General features: G+C 38.3%; 2 protein-coding genes across 7 annotated transcripts; both read right to left on the bottom strand.

Moving 5' to 3' along the window:
- Positions 1-684: 684 nt before the first annotated feature.
- On the bottom strand, positions 685-5,648 carry LOC137940317 (tryptophan aminotransferase-related protein 2-like). Of its 4 annotated transcripts, XM_068785304.1 has the most exons (7): positions 5,497-5,579; positions 5,329-5,407; positions 4,206-4,403; positions 3,211-3,514; positions 1,983-2,263; positions 1,313-1,614; positions 685-1,073 (listed from the first exon to the last, which is right to left on the bottom strand). In XM_068785304.1, exons 2-7 carry the CDS (start codon positions 5,397-5,399, stop codon positions 883-885), a joined length of 1,347 nt encoding a protein of 448 aa, XP_068641405.1. In that variant the 5' UTR covers positions 5,400-5,407; positions 5,497-5,579; the 3' UTR covers positions 685-882. The 4 variants fall into 4 exon arrangements, with proteins under 4 accessions (XP_068641405.1, XP_068641404.1, XP_068641406.1 ...); XM_068785303.1 differs by lacking the exon at positions 5,329-5,407 and having other exon boundaries at positions 5,497-5,648; XM_068785305.1 differs by lacking the exons at positions 5,329-5,407; positions 5,497-5,579 and adding an exon at positions 4,901-5,247.
- An 8,906-nt stretch (positions 5,649-14,554) lies between these two features.
- Positions 14,555-25,530, bottom strand: LOC137941272 (uncharacterized). Of its 3 annotated transcripts, XM_068786603.1 has the most exons (7): positions 25,225-25,530; positions 21,983-22,101; positions 21,690-21,892; positions 16,982-17,133; positions 16,483-16,792; positions 15,881-16,197; positions 14,555-15,410 (listed from the first exon to the last, which is right to left on the bottom strand). In XM_068786603.1, exons 1-4 carry the CDS (start codon positions 25,290-25,292, stop codon positions 17,041-17,043), a joined length of 483 nt encoding a protein of 160 aa, XP_068642704.1. In that variant the 5' UTR covers positions 25,293-25,530; the 3' UTR covers positions 14,555-15,410; positions 15,881-16,197; positions 16,483-16,792; positions 16,982-17,040. The 3 variants fall into 3 exon arrangements, with proteins under 3 accessions (XP_068642704.1, XP_068642705.1, XP_068642706.1); XM_068786605.1 differs by lacking the exons at positions 14,555-15,410; positions 15,881-16,197; positions 16,483-16,792; positions 16,982-17,133 and adding exons at positions 17,991-18,047; positions 18,648-18,734; positions 18,817-18,967; XM_068786604.1 differs by lacking the exons at positions 16,483-16,792; positions 16,982-17,133.
- Positions 25,531-25,946: the final 416 nt, after the last annotated feature.

The following is a 25,946-nucleotide window of genomic DNA, read 5'->3' as shown; positions in this document are numbered from 1 at the left end:
ACCTGACTCTGCTGCGGAGTTGATTTTCAGCCTCTCACAAGCTGAAAGTCGGGGAACCCGCCATAGAGGCTAGATTTAATGAATGTGCCCACCTGATTCAGAAAGAGGGTAATTGAAGATGGTAATGAACATATGAGAGTTGCAGTAACTCAGCATTACATTGGTCTGCTGGAGTGTTGTTGAAATGCATTGCATTGCATATTTTTCTCTTTTCCTTAAGATTTCGGCAGTTCATCTTCGGGGGAGAGAATCAGTTCTCTTTTTGTTCAGGTGAGTAAATATGTTATGTAGTTGGATCAGTTTGATTGTCTTGATTATTACTCTCTGAGTGCAAGGATCTAAGACGTATTAGTGCCATGAAAAATTCACCTTGTTCATTAATTGAAATAGAGAAAATGAGATTCCATCTAGAAGGGGTGGACTTTTTACTTCCCTAGACACTGTTAATATGGTGGATCAAACCAATTGATACCAACTTGGTCAATAATCAAACTAGGTTTGATAACATGGCATACGAATTATGCCGACATTTTTTTTTCTTCTTTCTCTTTTTTCAAACCGACAAGGTCTTGCAGAAGGCATCTATTAAATGTTGAAGGACCAAAATAGGAATTTTTTTTATAGTGTCAGATGTTAAAGTTGAGGACAGGAGGTTCCTCATAACGCAGCTATTGACAAGTAATATTCATGGGCCATGACACCCATACAAGCCCTCACCAATCTTAGTATGTAAAAACAGCCCCGGTCGATTACATTCAGCTACACATAAAAGATGAAAACCTGTAACCCATTAAGGGGCAATTCTTGTAAGCCTCTCTAGCTTCCCTGACGGGGAGGGAAAAAAAAAAAAAAAAAACGCAGGCAGATAAGAGTGACATTACATTAGCACTGGTCATGGATGGTCGACAATCGTTCGATGAAAAGGGCAAAAATTTCATCTCGATCCAACATGCTGATCCTAACATACTTGGGGTCATCTCCGAAGTGGATCCCACTGCGAGTCAGGATTTTGTGACTCTTCAGCAAAGCCTCGCAGTCTTCTATTTTTCCTTCGCATTTCAACCACGCAAAAGCTGTAAAAATCGCAATGTACTTCATTAAATCAGAATGTTTGAGATTGAATGGTAGGGTCAGATCTGTTTATAATAAGTGTATTAGCGTTAGATTTGCTCCTTTCCGGTCACAATGGAGAAGATGAATAGGATTTATTTCCGAATAAATGGATTCTATTCACCCTTTTCATGTGATTGGAAATCCTAACTCTGTTGTTACTACACGCCTAGCAAATCTGAACTTGTAAATGGTTGCTTACCAGGATGTGATGTGCACATTTCACCGAAAAACTTGCAATAGTCCCAGGGGAACTCTGGCAAGCTGAAGATGGCACTGCTGTTCACGACTTCTCTCAGTTTGTTCCATCGCTCAGTCATGAGTCGCCGGCCATAATTGAAAAACACATCCATTTCACAACCCATGCCAATCTCATGTCCTTCTCGCACTGTTTGTAGGATCTTAGCAGCCCGAAGCTGTGAATCCTTTGACACCCCGATAGTGTTCAGCTCGATGAATTTTGTCATCTTCCTTGCCACTTCACAGTCCTTGACAAGAGCCCACCTGCAACCCAGATTCAGATAGTGTCAATCAAATTTTTTACTCACTTGTTTCCCCACCGGCCTTTAGCCGAACAAACTAAGCCCTATCCTCAATTTCCTTTTGAGATTGCTTGTAATGTAATGCTGGAGGCTGTCCTTATTAATGTACCAGAAAGAGGGGTGTTTTTTTCACCACGACTCGAGAGTAAAAACCAAGAATTCAATCCTCCACAGTGGTGAAAGGTTGGCTCGAGTTGGGTAGCTTAAAGCACTGACTGATAGGTGCAATAATTACACTTGGAATTTGAAAAGACATGTCTATGAACAACGCATATGAAGACCGCTATAGAGCACTAAAAAAATATTCAGCTTTAAAAAAGAAAGACTTACCCAATTCGGATGCCAGCATGTCCAGTGCTTTTAGAAACAGTAAAGAGCATAACATCATAATCTGCTGGCTCTGTAATAGGAGTATATTGCGGCCAGTAATATGCAAGATCATGGACAGTCTTCCCTCCTTCCTTGTTAATCACAGATTGCCTGATAAAACCATCTGGGTTGTTCGGAGACGCGACCATCTCTATGTATGGTGTATCGGACTTAAACGTGTACGCATCTCCCTGCCACTTATAGAGACCTGATTTTAAGAAGTCTGTGATGAGTGGATAGGACTGCAACAAGAAAGCAGTCAATAAGATTAACTTGAGCACTTTTGCCGCATATGCAGGTAAAGGCAATTTCACTGAATAAAATATGATTCCACATCCTGTTCACTGTATGTTTTGACTAATCAACATATAAAATAAAGAAAATGTGAATTGTCAACAATTGAACAATTTGGGCCATGTTCTAAGAATATACCCACAACACATGTGAAAAAATGTTCCAAACTGTGAGCCAAGTGCGGTGGAAGTGCTTCTCAACAGATACCACGTTGATTCAGACACAAAACTAAGCATCAAACATGTCAAACGTGGCTGATAGTTGCTTGAGTTTGATTATTTAAGATTGACCTTACCATCGTTTTCAGAGTAATATCTACTGAAGTTGGGTTTTTAATATAACCGAGAATCAAGGGAAAGCAGACATGTTTAAGGAGAATACTGAGACGGGAGGACATGGTGGAGGCAAAACACGCACATATATATTTGAACAGAAGAGATATTAAATTAAAGAACAATAGAGGCATTACAATTGTTTGACGTAATGGCTCACTCATTAATGTCGAATTATAAGCCACCAAAGAACGCAAAAGCGGATCATTCATCTGACCCTTTAGAACATCCAGGAACAAGTAACGGGGCAATGTAACCATATGGGTAGGCAAAGAAGCAGGGGAGAGCCACATGCATCTCTTGGTCCCCGTTTTCAGTTTCAATGGAATCATGGCCATGTGCACATGCATCACATGATTAGCGCGTTTGACTACATGGCCATTATGACAGGCCATGAACACCACACAAGCTTGTTATACAGGATTTTGGAGTATAATTTCATCTCAAGTGAGCGAACAAAAACTGAAACACATGGAAATAATTAAGCGAACAAAAACTGAAACACATGGAAATAATTAAGCGAATCAAGCAAAATAGAATTGCAGCTCGAACGTGGAACTCACCGAATAATAGGGAGCGGCAGAGACGACGCTCATGGGCTCGGATGCATCTGGAGGAGACAGGGCATACAATGCGGCTTGGAGCAGTTGGGTTGAACCGGTTCCAACGAGTACATGACGACCCTTAGTCTCTGCGTTGCCTACTAACTTATGCAATTTCTTTATCTCCTCGGCGAATTCAGGCACCAAGAACCAGCAAAAGCTCCCGACATCGGAGAAATAGCTCATGGTTTGCCAGCCGGGAATCACAATTGTACTTTTATCACCTAACTCGCGCCAGAAAGCCTCGTACATGATCGGATCACCACTGCATCGAGTTTTTCATTAGTTCGCGAAATCAAATCGGGAAGTTCGTCAGTGGCGCCACATATACAAAATATAACACTTTAATAATAGAGGCGCCAGCAAAAAGGGAGTAGCTCAAATAATCCCTCCCGCAACCACTAACCGAACACATGGCACCTCTGCCCACCACTGATACACGAGACCAACAACCTCATTGGCTGTCTTACCAGTCGATTTGGTCCAGTCAACAAGTAAACATTCGCTGACCGTTTGATCGAGCGAAGTAAAGAAAAAGTTGACAGGCGAGCCCACATAGAAAAGAGGATCCAAACCAAATAAACCACCGAGAAAGGCAAACTGAAAACTGAATAGAAACAAATAACTTTTTTCCTGTTCCACGTTTTCGGATCCTCTCGGATCAAATCCCAGTGAGAAAACAGGGCTATGCGTGCGCTATAACCTGAACTAGAGGCAGAGTGACCAGGTGTCCGCTTTGAGACGGCGGCGCACAGGTATAGAAGACCCCGTAGAGCATCGAGAAAGCAAGCAGCATGCGCGGCCGAAATTATCCTCAGAAGACACACACGAAAGCCACTAGGAGGAATTCAAGAGAGAGAAAAAAGGAGAGTAAAGAGAACTCATGAATGTACAATGAACAAATCAAAACGAATTCAAGAAAAAAAAGTGCCAATTAAAGATCTCGTTGGACTTACTGATCAAGGTTAATGACGGCGTCGGGGGCAAGCTTATTCCGCGCTCCCCCCGTGCGTCCGCTGCTAATGCGAGGTTCCGTCAGGTCGAGGCTACCCATTCTTTCCCCTTGCTTCCTCTCTTCAACACAAAATCTCCCTTGGCTGCTCCGCTTTGGTTCTTCTTGCAACGACGACTCCCTCTCTTTCTCGAATATAAAGCTGGAGAACGAGAGAGAAATAGCCACGTTTAGAGTAAACTCAAAGAATATCAAGATTCCCAACATACCCCTCTGAAAGAGATCTAGGGGGCTCATCCTGCTCCGCTGAACCGTTGGAAACTGCCTAGTTTAGCTTATCGTAAGTTATTATAATGTAAAATAAGATTAAAACCGTCTTGCGATGCCAGAAATCGCACGCGGGTGCACATTGGATAGATTTCCGCAGACCGCAATGATATTTACTTCTGAAACTGTAAATTTCTTCCTCTCTCGCTCTATTTCCTAGGTTCTACTTCTAAATCGAAACAGATTCCACCGAACCCGAGGTTAATAACTATGGCACCTGATAACTTCTTGGAGTTTGCGAGGGAAAATTTCTGAGATTCGCTTTCAATGCTTGCGGTTCTTCGCATATGAAATAATTTCTTTTCCGGATCTTGCTTCCTTATCCGGAACAATAATGGAGGAAAGAAAAACAGGGGAAAGTGCCGAAATCACCTGTTCCAGCGGTTCTTCAGCGATTTTGAAGCGTTAAGAACTGAGCAAGAAAATCGCATTTTCTTCGGGGAAGGAGCGATACCGTTTTACTACCTACAGACACGGACTCCTTTTGCTTGTCGCATAGAGGAACAATAGGAACGGCTCCGAAATGCTAAAACCATAAGCGATACGAAGCTGCTGCACTTCCGAGCTAAAACCTCGACGACTTCTCTCTTCACACGAATAATCAATACAACTGAAACTAAGAATACGACGATCGTAATCCTAACCCCTCTGCAGAGTCGATAACCTAGAGTTTGAAGCAGAGGCGACCGATGCAGATACAAAAACGGCGACGAGAAGCGAAAGCTAACAAGATTGTTTCTAATCTCCTTTTCGAAAAGCAGAATCTCAAAAGGCTAAAAACAAAAAAAACTCAGATTCACCTCTTGCTTTTTTCGGTCTCAGAGCGGGTGGCCCCAGTCCTTTTCTCGAGGAGGTAAAAGTCGTTGTTCATTTTGCCTCCTGGTTGATCAGAACTCAAAACTGCTAAGAAGTTTAAGAGGAGAGAGTAAACAGTGAAGACTCGAAAAAGCTAGAGAAAAAGAAAATACTGTTTGGGCGATCGAAGAGGCAATGGCGCTGCGAACTCTGTGAAGTGGGACTGACTTCTTTTCGTGCTGGTCCTTCTACTCGATGCCTGCGCTGCCTTCTCTTGATCGCTTTTTCGCTTTCTGCAAATTTTATATTTCCGTCCCTCTGGCATTCGAGGCCTGCTCAGGTTTCCACTTCGAACGGTCTTTATATCGCTCTGACTTCACCACACTGTCAAACTGCTTTCCTAGGCGGACGAGTCATCTTCTCCCTCGTGTACAGAGTCAATAGGTGCTGACGTGGCAGATACTTTCTCACTGTCTCAAGTGCCACGTTTCATAAATCCTTGGGATCCGGAGGTGCCCAAGATTTTCTCTGCCAACAGCGTGAACCTCCGTGCCACGCTGATGACACGTATGAATATCTTTTTTCCGTGTTTTGATTCTTTTGAGCTTTGGTTAGCCCTTTCCGTAATTTCGAAAAAGGCACTACAGTTCCAACAAATTTCAGAAATAGGACTTGTAACTGTCTATTTTTCAGAAGAGGACCCTCTCGTAAAGAGCGGAAGGGTGGGTTTTGGCAAATTAACAAAAGAGCTTGAATTAAATGAAAATCACGCTTGAATTGAAATTCCGGATTTGGATGAAGTTTTTTAAGTCTGGGCGGGCATTGAATTGACGGGAAACCCGCGCAGATACGGATCAGAAGTCACATAAACAATCATGAAGTGAGAGCAATCGATTATGGGGACCATGAAGACGGCTGGACCGCCGATTGATTGCACGCCGCAGATAAGAGGTAAAAATCTAGAAAAAAGACGAAGAAAGAAGAAGAAAATGTCGATTTCCGGATAGCAAACTCCGGTTTGATCGAAATCGAATCCGTTTCGTTTGGGGAGCTGCGATAGATCGTTGTCGAATTCAGCGATTTGAAGATTCTCCTTCTTTGCGCATCAGTAGTGGTCCTCCGCAGGTAAAGCTCGAGGGAGGTGCAAGCTCGGAAGGGAAAATGAGGATGGTCCTGCGTTAACTACCGAAAGCAATAGCTTCGGAAATGGACGATTCGGCAGGTGATTTGTGGTCCACCGGAGGCTTTTATGGTGCGATAGCGACGATTTGGTTCGAATGTAGATTGTCGCGACGTTACGAACCGAACTGCGTGCATGTTCAGGACTGGTCCATTTTTACAAATGCGAAGTGAATACTGACGAGACTAGGGCTGAGATGATGGCAGGTTGAACATGGAACCCGACCCATCCTCTCTGCGCACAGGAACTGGACCTCTACTTTCTGTTCTGTCAAGTTATTCAATCAACAATAAAACCTTGCAAAGCGAGTCTGCAATGGCTGCTGCTGCTGACACTGATTTGTGTGATCCTGATTAGGCTTTGAAGCGGAAACAAATTAGAAAAATGTCTGGTCAGTTCTTTTCCGTTAACTTTGAAAATGAAACGAGAGAAGATCAAAGACTCAAGATGGGATTATTGCTGACTGACATGATCGCCTCTGAAGTGGAATCTCAATGACTTGGTCGCAAAGCTGCAAATTTCAATCAGGGCTTTTAATCATTTGGATTTATTCAAGTCCAAATAAAAATTTCATGTAAAGGGGAGAGGGAGTAGCAAATCCGACAAGCAACCCATCTCATTCTTTACAGACAAACCACTGTAACAGAAAAAAAAAAAAAAAAATACATGAGAAACGAGTAACAGTTGGGCCAACAAGCAGTTCAAAATAAGAAACAAAAACAGTCCTAGGACACTTTTTCGTTCATCAATTTCTCAAAGAAATCTTTTTTTTCCTTCTGACAAATGAACAAAGAAAAACACCTTTGAAAACTTAGATAAAAAATCTACAGCTCAAAGAAATCCAAGAGAACAACAAATATTTCATATGAATTAATATGCATCCAAATATGAAAGAAATCCAAGAGAACAACAAATATTTCATATGAATTAATATGCATCCAAATATGGTGGAGTCTTACAAAAGTCTCATAGGATAAGGTCTCATAAAAAAGTTTCATTTAAAGGTGATTTAATTATGTTAGTCATGTTCAATTGTTCAATTGTTTTAGGACTAATTTTTTAGTATTTAACTTTAGATGTAAGTGGGATAAGGGTAGTTTAATTGTAATTATAATGAATGAAAGATCTTCGAGTCTAATTTCCAAGACAAAAATAAGTTTGGCAATCGGATTTTCTATAAAGAGAAATCGATATATGAAGCAGAAAAGATCAGATTGCAAGAGAGGTTCAAGCAATAGCAAAAAACTTCAACTTTGGAACCATTTTATACCATCAAGAATATGAATAATTATATATCAAAAGAAATATTTGTAAGTCTATTTTTTTAACTATCTAACCAATTCTCAATCTAAATTTTCTAGATAAAGATATAAATCTCGAAAGAGTCAATGGTCATGCTGACCGAAGAAGGAAAAGTACTTAGTTCGGCCAGATTAAAGAGTCTGAAATCTACCAGAATATTTTTATGAAAATAAGTATATTTTATGAAGAAAAGTTATATTTGGATGCAAGTTATCAAAGCTTAATTTCATAAGGAGAAACTTTCATGTCAATCTGATATATTTTTAAGGAGATATTTACAATGGAGTCTGTAAGGGTCAAACTACAAAATGAAGAAAATCAAGAGGTCATAAAAGATTTAAGAATGAAGCTTTTATGTCAATTTACGTATCAACTTAAAGCTCTTTGAGTCTATTTTTTTTTATCAACAAACCATTTCTAATTCCAAACTATATTTTTAAAGATATCTATATCAGAAGTACTAAAGGTCAGTTCTGAAAAAAAAATCTCTTTTTTTCTTCCTATTTTCTCTCCTGTTACATCTCCATGTATTGAAGAGAATTCAATTTCCTTTTCTCTTAAAATCCAAGTTTTTTAGCCAAATTTCTCTTCTAATCAGAGAGTATTGGTCAGACTTAATCACTCCATGATGTGTTCATTCAAGGTATGTAATATCTTGCTTCGATGATGCTTTCAAGTTTTGTTTTTGTTACTTGGCCGTGTATTTTTCACATTGTTAACTTCAAAAAAATATTGTCACCCTATAAAAAGTTATATTTGGAATTTTTTATTAAGTTATATCGTTATAGTCTCCCCCAGTTTTCAAATATCTAAAAAAGCTCGCTTTGGAAGTATGAGTGTTGCATAATCACCTCCTTCAATTTTAAGTTGTTTTCCTATAGTATTTCTTCAATTGTCATCTTATGTTTTTATCATTTTATTGCAATGCCTAGACTCACTACCAAAAGTATAAGAATGTGTCCAACAACAATCTTGAGTCAAGTTTTTTATTCTTCACCCAATAAATCATTTGTGTTTGAGTTATCTTTAAAAAGTGAGTAGTCTCTTTGTTAAGCTCTAAAGTTAGGCAGTTTTTTTGCCATTAAAATTGAGCGGAGTGTGTTTTAGGCTATGACCATTTTGACTGTTGTATGAAGCTTTGTCTTATGAATAGAAGTGATTTTCTCCTCCCACGTTGTATTTTTTCCAAGTTGGGTCTATATGTCTTTTTTATCCCCAACTTGAGGGGGAGAAGTAGAATAAAAAGTATAGAAAAGATGTATTTTGCTCTAAAATATGTGGAAACTTTTATGTGACCAAAATATTCAAGAAAGGGGGAATACAAAAGATAAAGTTTTTGCAACTATGAAGATTTTTTTTTCAACAAGAGAAAATTGAAGACCAAAAATCATTTTCATTGCAAACTAAAGTTATAAACTCCAGCTTGAAGGGGAGTGTTTAAGAGCATATATGGAAGAGCTTTACATGACTCTCACAAAGCCAGAATTAATATGGTGGTCTTACAAGAGTCTCACTGAAGAGTTTCAGTTAAAGTTGTTTTAGTGTTCAATTGTTCCAAGACTTATATTTTATTGTTTAATTTTATTGTTTAACTTTGGGTCTAACTGGGATAAACGTAGTTGTTTTAGTGTTCAATTATTCCAAGACTTATCTTTTTATTGTTTAACTTTGGGTCTAACTGTGATAAAGGTAGTTTACTTGTAATTGGATTATACTAGTTTCCTTTATTATAAATAGAGGTTTCTTTTAATCAAATTATAACAAGTTAGTGAAATATTTCTTCTTTCTAGAAATTCAACAGTCCACCACCATGAGATCCAAGTTGAGGTTCGTAGGCTACAAATGACTCTACAAACAACCGAGCTCTTTGCAATTTCTACTGATCCAAATTAAATACCAAAGTAGCAACCATTTGCACTGGACATTGGAACTATGATATTGATAACAATACTTACATCATGTCTCACCCTTGCAAGCAAATATTTACAGATTGCATGTCGTAAGATCATATAAATCAAACAAAAGTTCAAATCAGTGCTTCAAATAGCCATTATAGCAAATGGGTCCACATAACCCAACAAAGCTAAAACCAGCAGAAAGATAAATACAATCCAGATGTAAATCACTTGTTTTGAGAATAGATTTAAACACGAAAAAAGACATGGTCAATATAGAAATGATGAACAATGGGGTGATGGATCAACATTAAAAGGATAATTTTTTTTTGAGAATCTCACAAGCAACCAATCTATACTTTGCAAATGAAACACACTAACCATCTATAGAACTTTGAGCCAATTCACCACACGCAAGAGGTCGTTTACCAAGAAAACATTCATGTCCAAATTTTGGCTTTATAACTAAGAGAATATAAAAAATGAAAATAGAAAAGGCTTATTCAGAATTCTCCAATATAAATTACAAAAGTTCTCCAAGACACATGCGTTTGACTAGTAATCTACTTAGACAAGTATCTGGTGGTAGTGGAAATTGCACAAATTTAGGTTCCAGGACACCATTGGGTGGTGCTAGAGTACTGTCATGCCAACTTCACTAATCACATGACTATCCTACATCAACAAGGTAGTGCTACTTCGAACAGGGAGTTATGGTGATTGATTTGTCATCTAGTGAAACAAAGAAGGTTGAAATAGATGGAGATTCAGAAGAATGAACGGATTTTTGAGCTAAGGATATTTGTTGTCATTCCTCTTCGTACTCGCACAATACTATGACACTAATAAGAGAGAAGAAGAAAAGAAAAAGAACTCTTCACGAGAGAGAAGGGAGAACTACTTCCTTTGATGATTTTAATTCCAGAGTACAAGGTCCTCTGTTTATAGTAGAGGAAAGTGGTAGAGTCCACGTATAATTAAACTTCATTCTCCTAACTGCATTCCAACTCTAACTCTTAAAGATAAACTTAACATGATAAGATAACTCAACATAATTAGAAGTCTAACATAACTCAAACTCTAACTTTTCTATAAGGACGTGACCATAGGCTGAAGATGTCAACTTGTTGTTTACCTTTGTGGGTCCCACTTGATCTTCCAGCTCATGTGATAAAGATACCAGCTCGTGGTATCTTTGTGGGTCTCACTTGATCTTCAAATCTTCCAACTCATTCCAACTCATGCTTCTTATCTTCCAACTCATACTAGCTTGTGTGATGACTCCTCTTGGCTTCTCATGTCCTCATGGTGGGTCCTACATTGTAACACTCCCCCTCAAGCTAGGGGTGAGAAAACATTGTAAATGCCCAGTTTGCTGCAGATAGTGGACAAAATTTTATGAGTGATTGGTTTGGTGAGAATGTTTGCAACTTGGCTCTGTGAAGATATATGCTTGAGAGATAATATGCTGGTTTAGAATTTTTCTCATATGAAGTGGCAGTCTACTTCAATGTGCTTTGTTCTCTCATGGAAGACTAGATGTGATGTAATATGTATGGTTGCGTGATTATCGCAATATAGATCCATAGGAGCTTCTTTATAGAATCCCAATTCAGTGAGAAGAGATTTGATCCATAGAAGCTCACTAATTGTGTGTGCCAAGGCTCTGTATTCTGCTTCTTGCTTCTCCATGTAACCAAGTTTCCTCCAAACATCGTACAATATCCCGAAGTACATTTTTTGTCATTAGGGGATCCGACCCGTCTGCATATGAGAATCCTTCGATATTGAAGTGACAATGCTTCGTATAGAGAAGCCTTCTTCTTGGAACTCCTTTCAAATATCGCAATATCCTTTCTAGCGTGTGTCAATGACTGAGTTGTGGTTTGTGTATGTATTGACTCACCACACTTACTGCATATAATATATTTGGCCTTGTGACGCTGAGATAAATGAATTTTTCCACTAGTTTTTGATATTTTTCGATATCAACATCTTCTCCAATACCTTATGGAATTGAGGAAAATGGAGGAAAATGCAGTTATCTGATTTACCTTTGGAAGTTGTTGTTATTGGTTGTAGATGAGTGTATACAATGATGTATAAGGTAGATGGTTCCATTGAACGGTTTAAGGGCTGGTTGGTAGACAAAGGGAACACCTAGACTTATGGAATTGATGTATTTGAGATGTTTTCTCTGGTTGTCCGATTATCATTTGTTCGTATTCTAGTGTCTATTGCAATAAATTAGGAGTGGCATTTGTGTCAATTGGATATAAAAAATATTTTCTTTTATGGTGATTTAAAAAAAAAGTTTATATGAAGCAACCTTCAGAGTAATCAAAGGGAGAAGCATAAATTGTGTAGACTCAATAAAACTATATATGGCTTAAAACAGAGCCCACAAGTGCGGTTAGAAAATTTTAAACAAGTGGTGATGTCAATTCGTTTTTTGTAGTGTTGCGGGTGTATAATGTTTGGTAATGATGTGGCTAGCATTGAAGAGGTTAAATCTCATCTAGCAAAACATTTCTAGACTAAATATCTAGGGTTATTGAAATATTTTTTTGGAGATTGAAGTGGCAAAAAGTACGAAAAGATTTGTGTTGACATAGCTAAAGTATGTAACAGATATGTTACAAGAATATGGACTATTGGGGACCAAACCATTTGATACTCTAATAGAAATTGAACATGATCTCTATAATGATCAAAGTGCAAGAACTAAATGATTAGACAATATACCGAAGATTAGTTGGAGAGCTCATATATACAACAATTACTCAATAAGATATCTCATTTACCTAAGTGTAGTGAATCAATTTATGGAACACCCATGTAAAGTCCATTTGAAAGTAGCAAAAAAAATCTTAAATTATTTGAAAGGGTCACCAAGGAAAAGTTTATTTTTTATACGCAGTGATCATTTAAAAATTGATTTTTTTTTCTGATGCTATTTACGTTGGTTCCAAATTAGATAGGAAGTGCACCACTAGTTATTGTGTATTTCTAGATGGCAACTTGATTAGTTGAAAGAATAAAAAGCGAAATGTTTTGTCTTGATCTAATGTTGAAGCAAAATACAAAACAATACTCGCATTTTTACTAAATTGATGTGAGTCTATCACACAAGAGTTAGGTTTATGCATAGATGAATTATGACTAAGTACTGTAACAACCAAACAGTTATCTTTTTTGCCAATAACCCAGTATTTCATAAGAAGAGAAAACACATAGAGGTGGATTGTCATTTTATTTAGAATGTTGTTATGAAAAAAGAGGTAGTCACCCCGTATGTTTGGTCTCAAGAATAGTTTGAGGATATATGCACTTAAGCGTTGGGAAAATATGAATTTGTGATTTACTATGACAAACTAGGTCTTATGAACATATATGATCCACTTGAGGGGGTGTTAGAAAAACTGTTCAAGGGCATTTTGGTCATTTTATCTCAACATATGATTTATACTTCTATGTGATCTTGTTCTGCATGTTCGATTATGTCTAGGGGGTCCAAATTTTATATACATAGGATATCTAGAATAACAGATAAGAAGTTAAGTGGTTTAAGTTTAAGAAGGTTTTTTTTTTTTTGTAATTATGCTAAACCTATCATTAATTAGAGAAGGGGGTCAAGCATGACCCCCAACAAGGGGTGGCATCAAACTGAGCCAGTTCACGAGCGGCTCGAGCTTGGCTTGGTTCTGACTTGGTTCGATTCAAGTTATCTGGATCTCGAACTGGGTTCGAGATCCAAATGAGGCTCGTTTAAGTTAACAATCCGAACTCAATCGAACCATGGTTCGATTCGAAAGCTTGAGCGCCGGCTCATTAACTTAACGATCGGCCTGGGAGGCGGGAGACGAGAGTGGGAGTCGACAAGTCGTCTTCGACTTTATTTGACCCTTCGACTTCGAGTTCAATATTTTCGTTCTAGCTTCTCGAGAATCAGGAGAAAGATGGAAGAAGTCGCCAAAGCACAATTTTTTTTTTTTTTTTGTGTGGTTGTACTGTCTTTGGTTGATCTAGACCGTACATTCAGTAGGGTTTGCACCCAAAAATGAAAGAAGCAACGTTCAGTGGACCAAGGTGTGTAACAGATTCTTCCTGAACTCTCGGATTTACCTTCGGAATCTAATAATCAAGGGCACCGACAGATTGACAACCGCAAAAACTTGTTGCAAGCCATAACTCAAGTTGTTTCGTTTGAGGCTCTGAGTCGGGCTATCACACCTGCTTGGTCCGATGTCGTCTCCTTTGTTTCGACGGGAGAGGAGCACAGAGAAACCCATACAAGGGTTTAAGTAACAATAATAACATAATCTAATAGATATGATTCAGAAAATATTTTGATGCCAAATTTATTTTTTTCTCTTCTAAATTATGGCCCGAATAAGTTAAGTACTTAATTTTCTAGATGTTGATTATTCTTCAACTTTTTATCTTAGGTTATTGGTGATGTGCTATGGATTCATCAAATACTGACCAATTTAATCAAGTGAATACAACTATTTTGTATTCTTACGTGATCTCCTAAGCAAAAACATACATATTTAAGTTTTTTGATTTGTTACATCATATGCTTATCTCACGTGAGAACAATTTGTACCTTATTAAGCACAAATGAATAATCTTTTTTTTTGTTGAATAATGGACCTGGGAATTCTGAATGTCAATAATTGTTAGAGAGAGGGCAAATGCAAAACTACTATTTTTTTACAAATGAATTATTTTTTTTAGTAATTTTTATGCATAATTACACAATTATGAATAATTATACACGGAATGTATAAATAATTATATATACAACTTATTTGACATATATTTTATGCAAAAATTATAAATATAAGTAGAAACTCGAACTCAATTAAAATTATTAAGCTCGAACTCGATTACAATATTAGGCTCGAGGCTAGGCTCAACACGAACTCGAGTTCGTAATATTTAAATCAAACCCAGCTCGAACATAAGCAAGTTCGGGCTCCGCTCGATTCAATGCCACCCCTACCCCCAACAAAATCTGTTTTCTGAGTTCTCTCAAACTTTCCAACTCCTTCCTCTCAATCTCTTATTTCCCTCCAATCGTCAATTGTTTCAGTCTTTCATGCTGGTAAAGCAGCATTCTACCAAATCAAACTAAACTCAACTCTCACTGGGCCAAACAAATCCTGTCACTTCGATAAATCACAGGTGGGGGTATTCTTCGGGTTCTGTTCCCAAGCAACTGACACCACCATTCACACCTTCAACCTTCTCAAGTTGTACTACCCCTTCCTCAGTTCGAGCTTCCTCTCCAGCACAAGTGCTACTACACCTTTGTATACTTGACAAGGAACATACTAGCGGTTTTACATCAGTATATACAGTCACCTTGAGAAGGTTGAAGGTGTGAATGGTGGTGTCAGTTGCTTGGGAACAGAACCCGAAGAATACCGGATGCACTTAGAGAATGTTTACCAGCCCTTCCATTGTCCGTGTTACCAGAACTACTGGAGTGTGTAAGCCATGTGAACTGCAACTTGTAGTCTCGCCAGCATCTACCACCTTGAAATGCCTTCACAGCTGAACGACGAGAAGTGAAAAATATACAAGCAGAGCACTTAGAAGATGGCATCAATTCTGACGTGCTAACCTGGTCACCTTCAGGGTCCTCTATCTCAACTTGAGATAGATCCCCAAATGCTGAAAAAATGCTCCTTCAAAACTGAACCTGACAATGGTTGAATCATTTAACTCATTAAAGAAATAAAAATGGAAGAAAATGGATATGAGGCTTCTGTAGTCCATGAACAAAAAATGGAAAACCAATTAACCATGAACGCCCAAATACCATTTAAATTGAAACAACACAATCTGGGACAAAAGAAACTTTGCAATCACAACATGAGTTATTCCTCCAAAGGATATGACCAGAACGTGGATAATGGAATTGCTGTGACATAAAGAAGATATAGCACCTCCACAATCAGTTGCATGGGCAATGCCCGTTATCCACAGAATATTTGATGCTACCTCACATTGAGAAACCACCAGGAGGAAAAAATTTAGAAAATTCATAGCTACATCAGTCACGATCTTCTACGAACTAGTAATGCAGTTCAGAACAGAAATAAACTAGTGAAGCAACCAATATCTTCTCCTCTAGAAAGAGAGAGAGAGAGAGAGAGAGAGAGAGCTTACATTAGCAAGATCATGTGGCATCGATTGTCCAATTTCAACCAGTTGGCAAGAAATGGAGGCCCTAGCATACGAGTTGGCTGTTTCAAACATTTTAGTGGCAATTATGTCGAACTTGTCTTTAAACCATTTGGGGAAACAATGCTTTCTCCGGAGCAACAGTTCTTATCTTGCATCCTATCTGTGACAGGTCGAATCATGGCACCATTATTAGGTTTCATGGTAGCGAGTGTGAAGACAATTTTAAGGGAAGCAGCTGTATCTGCCTAATGCTTTTCGACAGTCTCTTCAGAAACCACCTCACCCTTGACAGTAATAGCCTGCACAAAGCCAACTTCATATGAACTACTACTTAAATACTGAACAGCCATATCACACCAACATGATGTATGTACACATAAGTATTATTTGTGTGCCATAGTGTAAATGCCAAAAAAGAAATATGCAGATAAAATAGCATCATCCATTTCAATAAAAAAAAATAGTATCATCCAACAATATCATCCACAAAAGGATGAGGATGGCCATTTGGTTTAAAAGCACACCATGACTTCCTGACTTCTAAAAGACCCAAGAAGTATAAGAAATGAAAGAGGATCTCTCACCTGTTTCACCATGCTACTTCGACCAGGTAGTTATGGTGATTGATTTGAAATCTTGAAACACAGATAAGATCGAAATAGAAGGAAATTCAAAAGAGTGAATGGATTTCCTAGTTTTCATTGTATATAGCGGCACTGATCAAACGGATGTAACCATCACGGACAAGGAAGGGACAACGTCCGATGCAGCTGTCGAGATCTCCACCCAACTCGTAAATTCATTCGTTCTTCTGAACCTCCATCCATATTTCAATCTCCTATGTACCTAAAAGTCCTCCATTACCACACTGCAATGTTAAACTAGCACCGTTTCCTACAAGAAAATGTCCCAAAAAAAGTTACCCTCGTAGTAAAGCTTGGATGTCAAGTACTCGGCAAAGTTTCCAAACATCTTCCACCAAGATGACATCCGAACAGAGGTCCATAAGCCAACAAATGACTGTACACCTAATTAAACTCTTTTGTAATTTCAAATTAAACACCTAAGTCAAAAACTACTTACACTCGGCTTAGGTGTTATGGTTTAGATGCCAGTACTTGCATCGCGTTGTGATCTTTCTTTTAGAAATGAGATACACTAACCATTAGTAGAAGTTTGAATAGATTCACCATCCACAAGACCTTGCTCTCCAAGAAAACACTTGTACAAATTTCCTGTTTTATAATCAGCATAACAAACGTAGTTATAATAACAATTTCAAATAAAAAAAGGAGTTTTAAATTGAGAAGATGTATTCAGATTTTCCCAAAGAAATTACAGGAGTCCATCTAGACGCATGCATCCAACTAGTGACTTACCTAAACAAGTATCTGGTGGCGATGGACGGCACACAAATTTAGATTCCATGACCACGAGTGACGACAAAGTACTACCATCCATACTTAACTAAACACTTCACCATGCTACTTCGACCAGGTAGTTATGGTGATCGATTTGACATCTCGAAACACAAAGAAGATCGAAATAGATGGAAATTCAGAAGCACGAATGGATTTCCCAGTTGGGTCTTTGTCGAAGTTGCTCCAAGTTTTCACGGTATATAGCAGCACTGATCAAACGGATGTAACCATCACGGACAGGGAAGGAATAACATCCGATGCAGCTGTCGAGATCTCCACCCAACTCGTAAATTCATTCGTTCTTCTGAACCTCCATCCATATTTCAATCTCCTATGCACCCAAAAGTCCTCCATCACCACACTGCCTTGTTGAACTAGCACCGTTTCTTACAAGAAAATGTTCCAAAAAAAGCTACCCTCGTAGTAAAGCTTGGATGTCGAGTACTCGGAAAAGTTTCCACACATCTTCCTCCAAGATGACATCCGAACAGAGGTCCAGAAGCCAACGAATGACTGTACACCTGATTAAACTCTTTTGTAATTTCTAATTAAACATCTAAGTCAAAAAATACTTACACTCGACTTAGGTGATATGATTTAGACGCCAGTACTTGCATCACGTCATGATCTTTGTTCCAAAAATGAGATACACTAACCATTAGTACAAGTTTGCACACATTCACCACATGCAAGAGCTTGCTTTCCATGAAAACACTTGTCCAAATTTCCTGGTTTATAATCATGAGAACAAAAGTAGTTTAAAATAGCTATTTCAAAAACAAATAGTTTAAAATAGAGAAGATGTAGTCAGAATTTCCAAAAGAAAATACAGAAGTCCACCTAGACGCATGCGTCCAACTAGAGACCTACCTAGACAAGTATCAGGTGGCGATGGACGCCACACAAATTTAGATTCCATGACCATGGGTGACGACAGAGTACTACCACGCATACTTAACGAAGCACTTGACCATGCTACTTCGACCAGGTAGTTATGGTGATTGATTTGACATCTCGAAACACAAAGAAGATCGAAATAGATGGAAAATAAGAAGAACGAAAGGATTTCCCAGTTGGGTCTTTGTCGAAGTTGCTCCTAGTTTTCACTGTATATAGCAGCACTGATCAAACATATGTCACCATCATAGATAGGGAAGGGATAAAGTCTGATGCAACTGTCGAGATCTCCACCCAACTAGTAAATTCATTCGTTCTTCTGAACCTCCATCCATATTTCAATCTCCTAAGCACCCAAAAGTCCTCAATTACCACAGTGCCTTGTTGAACTAGCACCATTTCCTTCAAGAAAATGTCCCAAAAAAAGTTACCCTCGTAGTAAAGCTTGGATGTCGAGTACTCAGTGAAGTTTCCACACATCTTCCACCAGGATGACATCCGAGCAAAGGTCAATAAGCCTACGAATAACACTACACCAAATCAAACTCTTTTGTAATTTCTAATGATCCAAATTAAACACCTGAGTCAAAAAGTACTTACACTCGGCGTAGGTGTTATGATTTAGACGCCAATACTTGCATCACTTCGTGATCTTTGTTTTAAAAATTAGATACACCAACTATTAGTAGAAGTTTGCACATATTCACCACACACAAGAGCTTGCTTCCAAGAAAACGCTTGTCCAAATTTCCTGTTTTATAATCATGAGAACAAAAGTAGTTTAAAATAGCTACTTCAAAAAAAAAAAAAAGTAATTTTGAATAGAGAAGATGTATTAAGAGTTTCCAAAAGAAATTACAGAAGACCATTTAGACGAATGTGTCCAACAACTGACCTACCTAGACAAGTATCTAGTGGCAATGGACAACACACAAATTTACATTCCATGACCACGGGTGACGACAGAGTACACCACCATGCATACTTAACTAAGCACTTGACCATGCTACTTCAACCGGGTAGTTATGGGGATCGATTTGACATCTCGAAACAAAAAGAACATTGAAATAGATGGAAATTCAGAAGAACGAATGGATTTCCCGGTTGGGTCTTTGTCAAAGTTGCTCCTAGTTTTCACTGTATATAGCGGCACTGATCAAACGGATGTAACCATCACGGACAGGGAAGGGATAAAGTCCGATACAGCAGTTGAGATCTCCACCCAACTCGTAAATTCATTCGTTCTTCTGAACCTCCATCCATATTTCAATCTCCTATGCACCCAAAAGTCCTCAATTACCACACTGCCTTGTTGAACGAGCACCGTTTCCTATAAAAAAATGTCCCAAAAAAAACTACCCTCATAGTAAAGCTAGGATGTTGAGTACTCGGCGAAGTTTTCACACATCTTCTATCAGGATGACATCCGAGCAGAGGTACATAAGCCGACGAATGACTCTTTACCTAATTAAACTTTTGTAATTTCTACTAATCCAAATTAAACACCAGAGTCAAAAACTACTTACACTCAGCTTAGGTGTTACAATTTAGACGCCAGTACTTGCATCGCGTCGTGATCCTTCTTTTAGAAATGAGATACACTAACCATTAGTAGAAGTTTGCACAGATTCACCATCCACAAGACCTTGTTTTCCAAAAAATCATCTATGCAAATTTCATGGTTTATAATCATCTGTTAAGGAATGTCCCACATGGATTAGTGAGTACAAAAATCTGGAGTTTATTAGTTGGGAAAAAGGTTTCCTAAGTTGACTAGTCATTTTGGGATAGGGCCTTGGACCCAACTTAACATGGTATCAGAGCAGGTATATGTGGGCCTACACCTAAAAACTATCTACTTGTAGAGCGACAAAAGAGGGCCTACACCTAAAACTATCCACTTGCAAAGCCACAAAAAGATGGCCTACACCTAAACTGCTTACTCCTAAATTATCCACTTGTAGAGCCACAAAAGATGGTCTACACGTGAGAAGGAGTGTTAAGGAATAGTCCCAAATGGATTAGTGAGTACAAATATCTTGAGTTTATTAGTTGGGAAAGAGGTTTCTTAAGTTTGTCAAAGTCCTAGGCAAGAGTACTTCCCAGGAGGTCACCCATCCTAGAATTACTCTCGCCCAGGCTCGCTTAACTACGAAGTTCTGAGTCAGATACCTAGCCAATATAACCTGAAAAGACGGTGCAGAAAGCCAAGTACCTAACTCAGAACACAAACTCTAACAAGAGTGGACGGAACCACTCTGACAAAGTTGACTAGTCATTTTGGGATAGGGCCTTGGACCCAACCTAACATCATCAAAACAAAAGTAGTTATAATAGTAATTTCAAATAAAAAAAAGTACTTTTAAATAGAGAAGATGTATTAACAGTTTCCAAAACAAATTACAGAAGTCCAACTAGATGCATGCATCCAACTAGTAACTTACCTAGACAAGTACCTGGTGGCAATAGATGGCACACAAATTTAGATTCCATGACCACGAGTGACGACAAAGTACTTCCATGCATACTTAACTAAGCACTTCACCATGCTACTTCGACCAGGTAGTTATGGTAATCGATTTGACATCTCGAAACACAAAGAAGATCGAGATAGATGGAAATTCAGAAGAACAAATGGATTTCCCAGTTGGCTCTTTGTCGAAGTTGCACCTTGTTTTCACTGTATATAGCAACACTGATCAAACGGATGTAACCATCACAGACAGGGAAGGGATAACGTCCGATGCAGTTGTCACGAACTCCACCCAACTCATAAATTCATTCGTTCTTCTGAACCTCCATCCATATTTCAATCTCCTATGCACCCAAACGTCCTCCATTACCACACTGCCTTGATGAATTAGACAAAAGCCACGTTCCTCAAAGTCTCTACAGCGCTGATGAGGCACCCCCATATTAAGAGGGGGATTCATCAGCAGCCGAAGTTTCCCCTGTAAACCAAGTGGATACACTATGTCTACGCATCCCTATCAATCCAAATGGACCCCATGATGCATTTTGTATGCTTGAAGCAAAAAGACCAGCAATGGGCCCCCGTGCAACCATTTGTTATCCAAAATCAAGTGTATCAATAGTACCAAATCTACAATCATGATGGCTTCATGGGATAGAGTTGCATCTTCTCCCCCGACCAACAGGGAAACGAGAGAGATCAAAAGGGAACCAGTAAATCCCTGTAACCCACTTGACCTCAGGGATAAATCCTGTGAAGATCTGGGCATTTGCCCAAACCCTCAAAGCTGTTTTGCATACTTTACACTTTCATCAACAGCTAGGCTATGGTCTCTACGAAAATCACTTGCAGAGAAAATATATCCATTCTCATAGGGCTTGTCACGTTTCCTGTTCGGTTTCTGCACAAATGGTTCTTGAACATCTTTATCTGTAGACAGTGACCTAGTGTCCCGTCTTTAGTGCTTGTGATTGTGGTCATCATCATCATCCTCACTAACCTCTTTTTCTTCAAGGTCACTATGATGTCCAGAAGAAGATAAAACCTTCTTTGCCTTCAGTGACAAATTATTTACAGTGGCCTGCACATTGGTGACTGCTGCAGATGGTTCAACAACTTCTGTCTTCACAGAACTCTCACCAAACGTGGTAATGCAACCATCCTCAAGAGCCTGAAATAATGTGGTAATAAAAGTCTTCATATCTGCAAATAAAGAGAAAACAGGCAGTTATGATAGCATTTGTAGACAAGCTCAGCATAAAACAAAGAACAGCATGATCTGATATGGCATACCTAGACCTAGAAAGTCAACCAAATTCTCAGTACAGAGTTGTTCCAATTTTTTAGTAGGCTTATATTTCTTTAACAATGTTGCCACATATTCGGCAAAATTTACTGGAACAGCTTCTGTCCTGTAAAATACAAACAAAAAGTATCAAGAGCACTTCTACAGAAAATAGGACCCACTTCCATATTGATCATGTATTGCCATATCAACACCCATTACCACACGCTGTGAATTCTACTGTAGCACTGGATGGCTGAACTACCTCAATTATCCAAACATCAAATAAGACAATTTATTGATCCATCCATTCAATGCTTATAGTCAAACAGACCGAGAGACTAACTTATGGTTATTAAAGTAACTCAAAAAGTAAATTACATGATGCCATCAAAAAACAATTGTATTCAAAGATGTTGAAATGAAGTTTCTTATGCATATCTTACAATCAACATATATTTTTTATAAACTATCTTGTACAAATGCAAAAACAAGGAACTTAGTTTTTCAAGCAGAAAAAATATAAGAACGCCTCTCAGTTTTTAAAATATAAGTACTTTTCAGGTTTTCTAACAAAAATTGAAACTCCATGACTAAACCATCATTGCTAGTTCAACAAGAGTCGCTAGGTTGTATCTCTCCTCTTTTTGAATTAAATTCACACTCTTTCCTCAAAAAAAAAAAAGGTATGTCAAGAGTGATTCTATTAAACCGTTCTTGGTTGTTAAACACAAAAGGATCTGTAATTGCAAGTGATCACCATTATCTTTTTCAAAGATAGAAAAGAGAAACACAATGACTAAACTTTCAGCCACTAGGTAATAAATGAAAAATTGAACAAGAAATCATATGTTTACAATTCTATAAAGTGGGATAGCTAATTGTCTCCATATTGTTGTTAAAAAAATAAAAAAAGTAATAAAAGAGAGAGTCTCATACAGAATTCAACCAGAATGTGTAACTGCTAACCCAAATAAATAAAACAAATAAACATTCAAATATCTTTCACTAATTACATATTCAAGAAATCAACTATTTGCGGATTGGGCCTTTGGATCAGTGGCTAGTGTGAGGTCATGTCAAGACACACCACAGTCGAGAGTTGAACATTCAAAAAAAAAAAAAAAAATGGTTGATCATTCAAAAGAAAAACATAAAAAACAAGAAATTTATGTTCAAAACAGTTAATTATGCATGGGCTAATTGAAGTCCATCAATTCCGTGTCCAAGGATAACTAGCTTATGGTTGATGTGCAAATCTTTGACACATATTTGAGTTCAATAAATTAAATCTCCCATGCGCTGTCCACTTGGAAGGGTAGGATGCTCTCTACGGCGGGCAGACAAACTCTCCTCAATTCGTGCCTTGTAGGTATCCCAAACTATTTTCCCTATTTCCTACCATGCCCTGCCTCCATCAAGTGGCGCATTGACATGATCAAGAGACGCTTCCTATGGCGTGACACTAGAACCGAGTTTCGTTACCACCTTGTCAGTTGGGATGATGTTTGTATGCCAAAGTCCTTGTGCAATTTTTGGGATCAAATGCACCAAGGAAATGGGTCAGGCCTTGCTCCTTAAATGGTTCTGGAAACTCAACTCCCCTCAGGAGCCTCCTGGAAGCTTATGGTGGCCTCTAAGCTTCGGTGTCTTGGTGATAGATGGATAATCGATGGCAGCAGACGCCACCTCTCTCCTATCTGGAAGGCCATGTTTCATCTGTTTGCCACATTTCATAATGCTATTAGGTTCATGGTTCTAGCCTTCGCTTTAGGAACACGGGTTTGGCTGGCTTGGAGGGGGAGGAGGGTGACTCCAAAGTCGTCATTGGCAGGTGCTCCACCGCCTCCTTCCCCCCATGGCATCACTAACAACTTTTTCTTAATATTATGGACATTGTTTCCACTCCCTCTTGTACTTGGTCCCATGTTCTTAGATCAGCCAATTCTGCTACTCTTGCAATCTTTTGTTGTTAGGGGAGGCCTCCCTTAATGTACTCTTTTGCTTTCCTTCATAATAAAATCACCATCATTTCAAAAAAAAAAAAAAAAAAAATCTCCCATGCATTGTATTTTCTGTTGGTTGCAAGTTCCAATATAATTGGTTCATGTTCAACCAAATAAAAATCATATACATATGACCACAAATTAGGTATACGTTAAGACTTGACAAATCTTTCACAATCTACTATTACTTATGAACTGAATGTACCTCATATACATTAGTGAGAATAAATAATCTACTGCTTAAATTCTCATTACCATTTACTCAGATAGTATATATTTTAAAGGTATGTTGACTATGATCCTGATCCTATGCCCACGCCATGGTCTAACAGTTTATAACTGATTCATTCACTTGGAGGCTTACTTTTATTTAAAGTAACTGCCATTTAGCAATCCAAACCAGTCATAAATTATGTGACAGGGATCTGCCATTTCCCTCTATACTAAAGCATAGATAAGCTGCTCTTCTGACCTTTCTCACCATAAATCCATAGTTGTAATATCCTCTACTTCTATCTATCAATCAATCTATAATTTTAAATATCAACCTCAAGTTAAATCATAAAATGACACTTATATTAATTATGAGAAAAAAAAAATCAACTATATTAACAACCTCTAGGTAGCCAGATAGCAAAAACCAGGACAGTCATTTTCTTGTAACACTCTCTACAGACAACATCAGTATTTCAGAGCTTAACCATTATTACCTCACTTCTTAGAACTTCAACTCAAGATGTTATAAAGTAAGAAAGAGGCTAAATCTCAAGTAAACAGGCACTTCTTGTGGAATAAAGGGTGTGGGGGTTCACCCTATTAAATGACTCTGTATGTCCTCTTAATTTCTTGTTTCCATTATTTTAGATTTCTCTATTTTGAATTCAGTCATTCGGAGATAGTAATGTCCATGAGTGACATGAAGCACACTAAAAATCAATGAAAATATAGAGAAAAGTTAAAACCGTGTCACCACTAACCAAGCTGGTTACAACAGATACCAAAGAACAGAAAGGTCGTAATGTCCATGAGCGATAGAAGCACAGAACCAAGAACTTACAAAAAATCACTGAAACTATAGAGAAAAGATAATACCACAATAGCACTAAATCAAGGACACATTAACGCTTCTAATTTGATAAAGAAAACCAGAAACCAATAAAAGAATAGAAGAAGTACCATATGAAAGAAATGTTCGAGAAATGCCAAGAAGACAAGGAAGAAAAGAATGAACGAATATCACTTACAAGGGTTCGAGATTCTTTATGAGATATCCAGTTAAAGACGATTCCTCAAATTTCATATCTTCAATCATCACTCTTCATCGCTGTCGGAGTTGAAAGGGGACGAACCGAAGGGGAAACGAATGACAGAAAGAAATTAAATATCTGTCGACGACCAACTGCAAGAGCTGTTCGGGGTAGTGCGGTAGGGTTTTTCGCGTCAGAAGATTACCTATCAACTACTAACCGCGGGAGATCTTCCAGGTGGGGTGGTGGTGGGGTTTTTCCGCATGAGAAGATCTCTTCCTGTTCGACCGTGAAGAACGTTGAAGGAAATTCCAAGAAAATTTTGATAAAGAGAAAAGAAGCCAAGAGAACCAGACTCGGAAAAGATTATGAATGAAACCAAGACGGCCTTGAAGTTTGATTTATTGACGAGGATACCCCTCATGCTTATAGACTAAGTTCGGGCGCGCGCGACCTTTCGAGAATCGATACGCATTTGGAAGACGCCGGCTCATGCTTGATGCATCTTGGATGGTCAATGTTGCCTTCGCTCGGTTCTCTACTCACAGTCACATGCTTTTTAGGACTGTCACCCATATAAAAATGGGACGATATATATAGAATGAGTTGTTTTGTACATCATTTATTTAGTAACCAAGGTATAATGGATAATTAGGTAAATAAATATATAAATAATAATAATAATTTATAACCTTATAAAATCATAAAAATCACTGAAA

The sequence above is a fragment of the Aristolochia californica genome, unplaced genomic scaffold (genome assembly GCF_029961685.1).
Source record: "Aristolochia californica isolate CCGP_79_NKW_82.1479 unplaced genomic scaffold, dmAriCali1.0.hap1 SCAF_9, whole genome shotgun sequence".
Taxonomy (NCBI): Eukaryota; Viridiplantae; Streptophyta; class Magnoliopsida; order Piperales; family Aristolochiaceae; genus Aristolochia; species Aristolochia californica.
The sequence above is the reverse complement of the archived record's forward strand: the minus strand, read 5'-3'. Positions and strand labels throughout refer to the sequence as shown.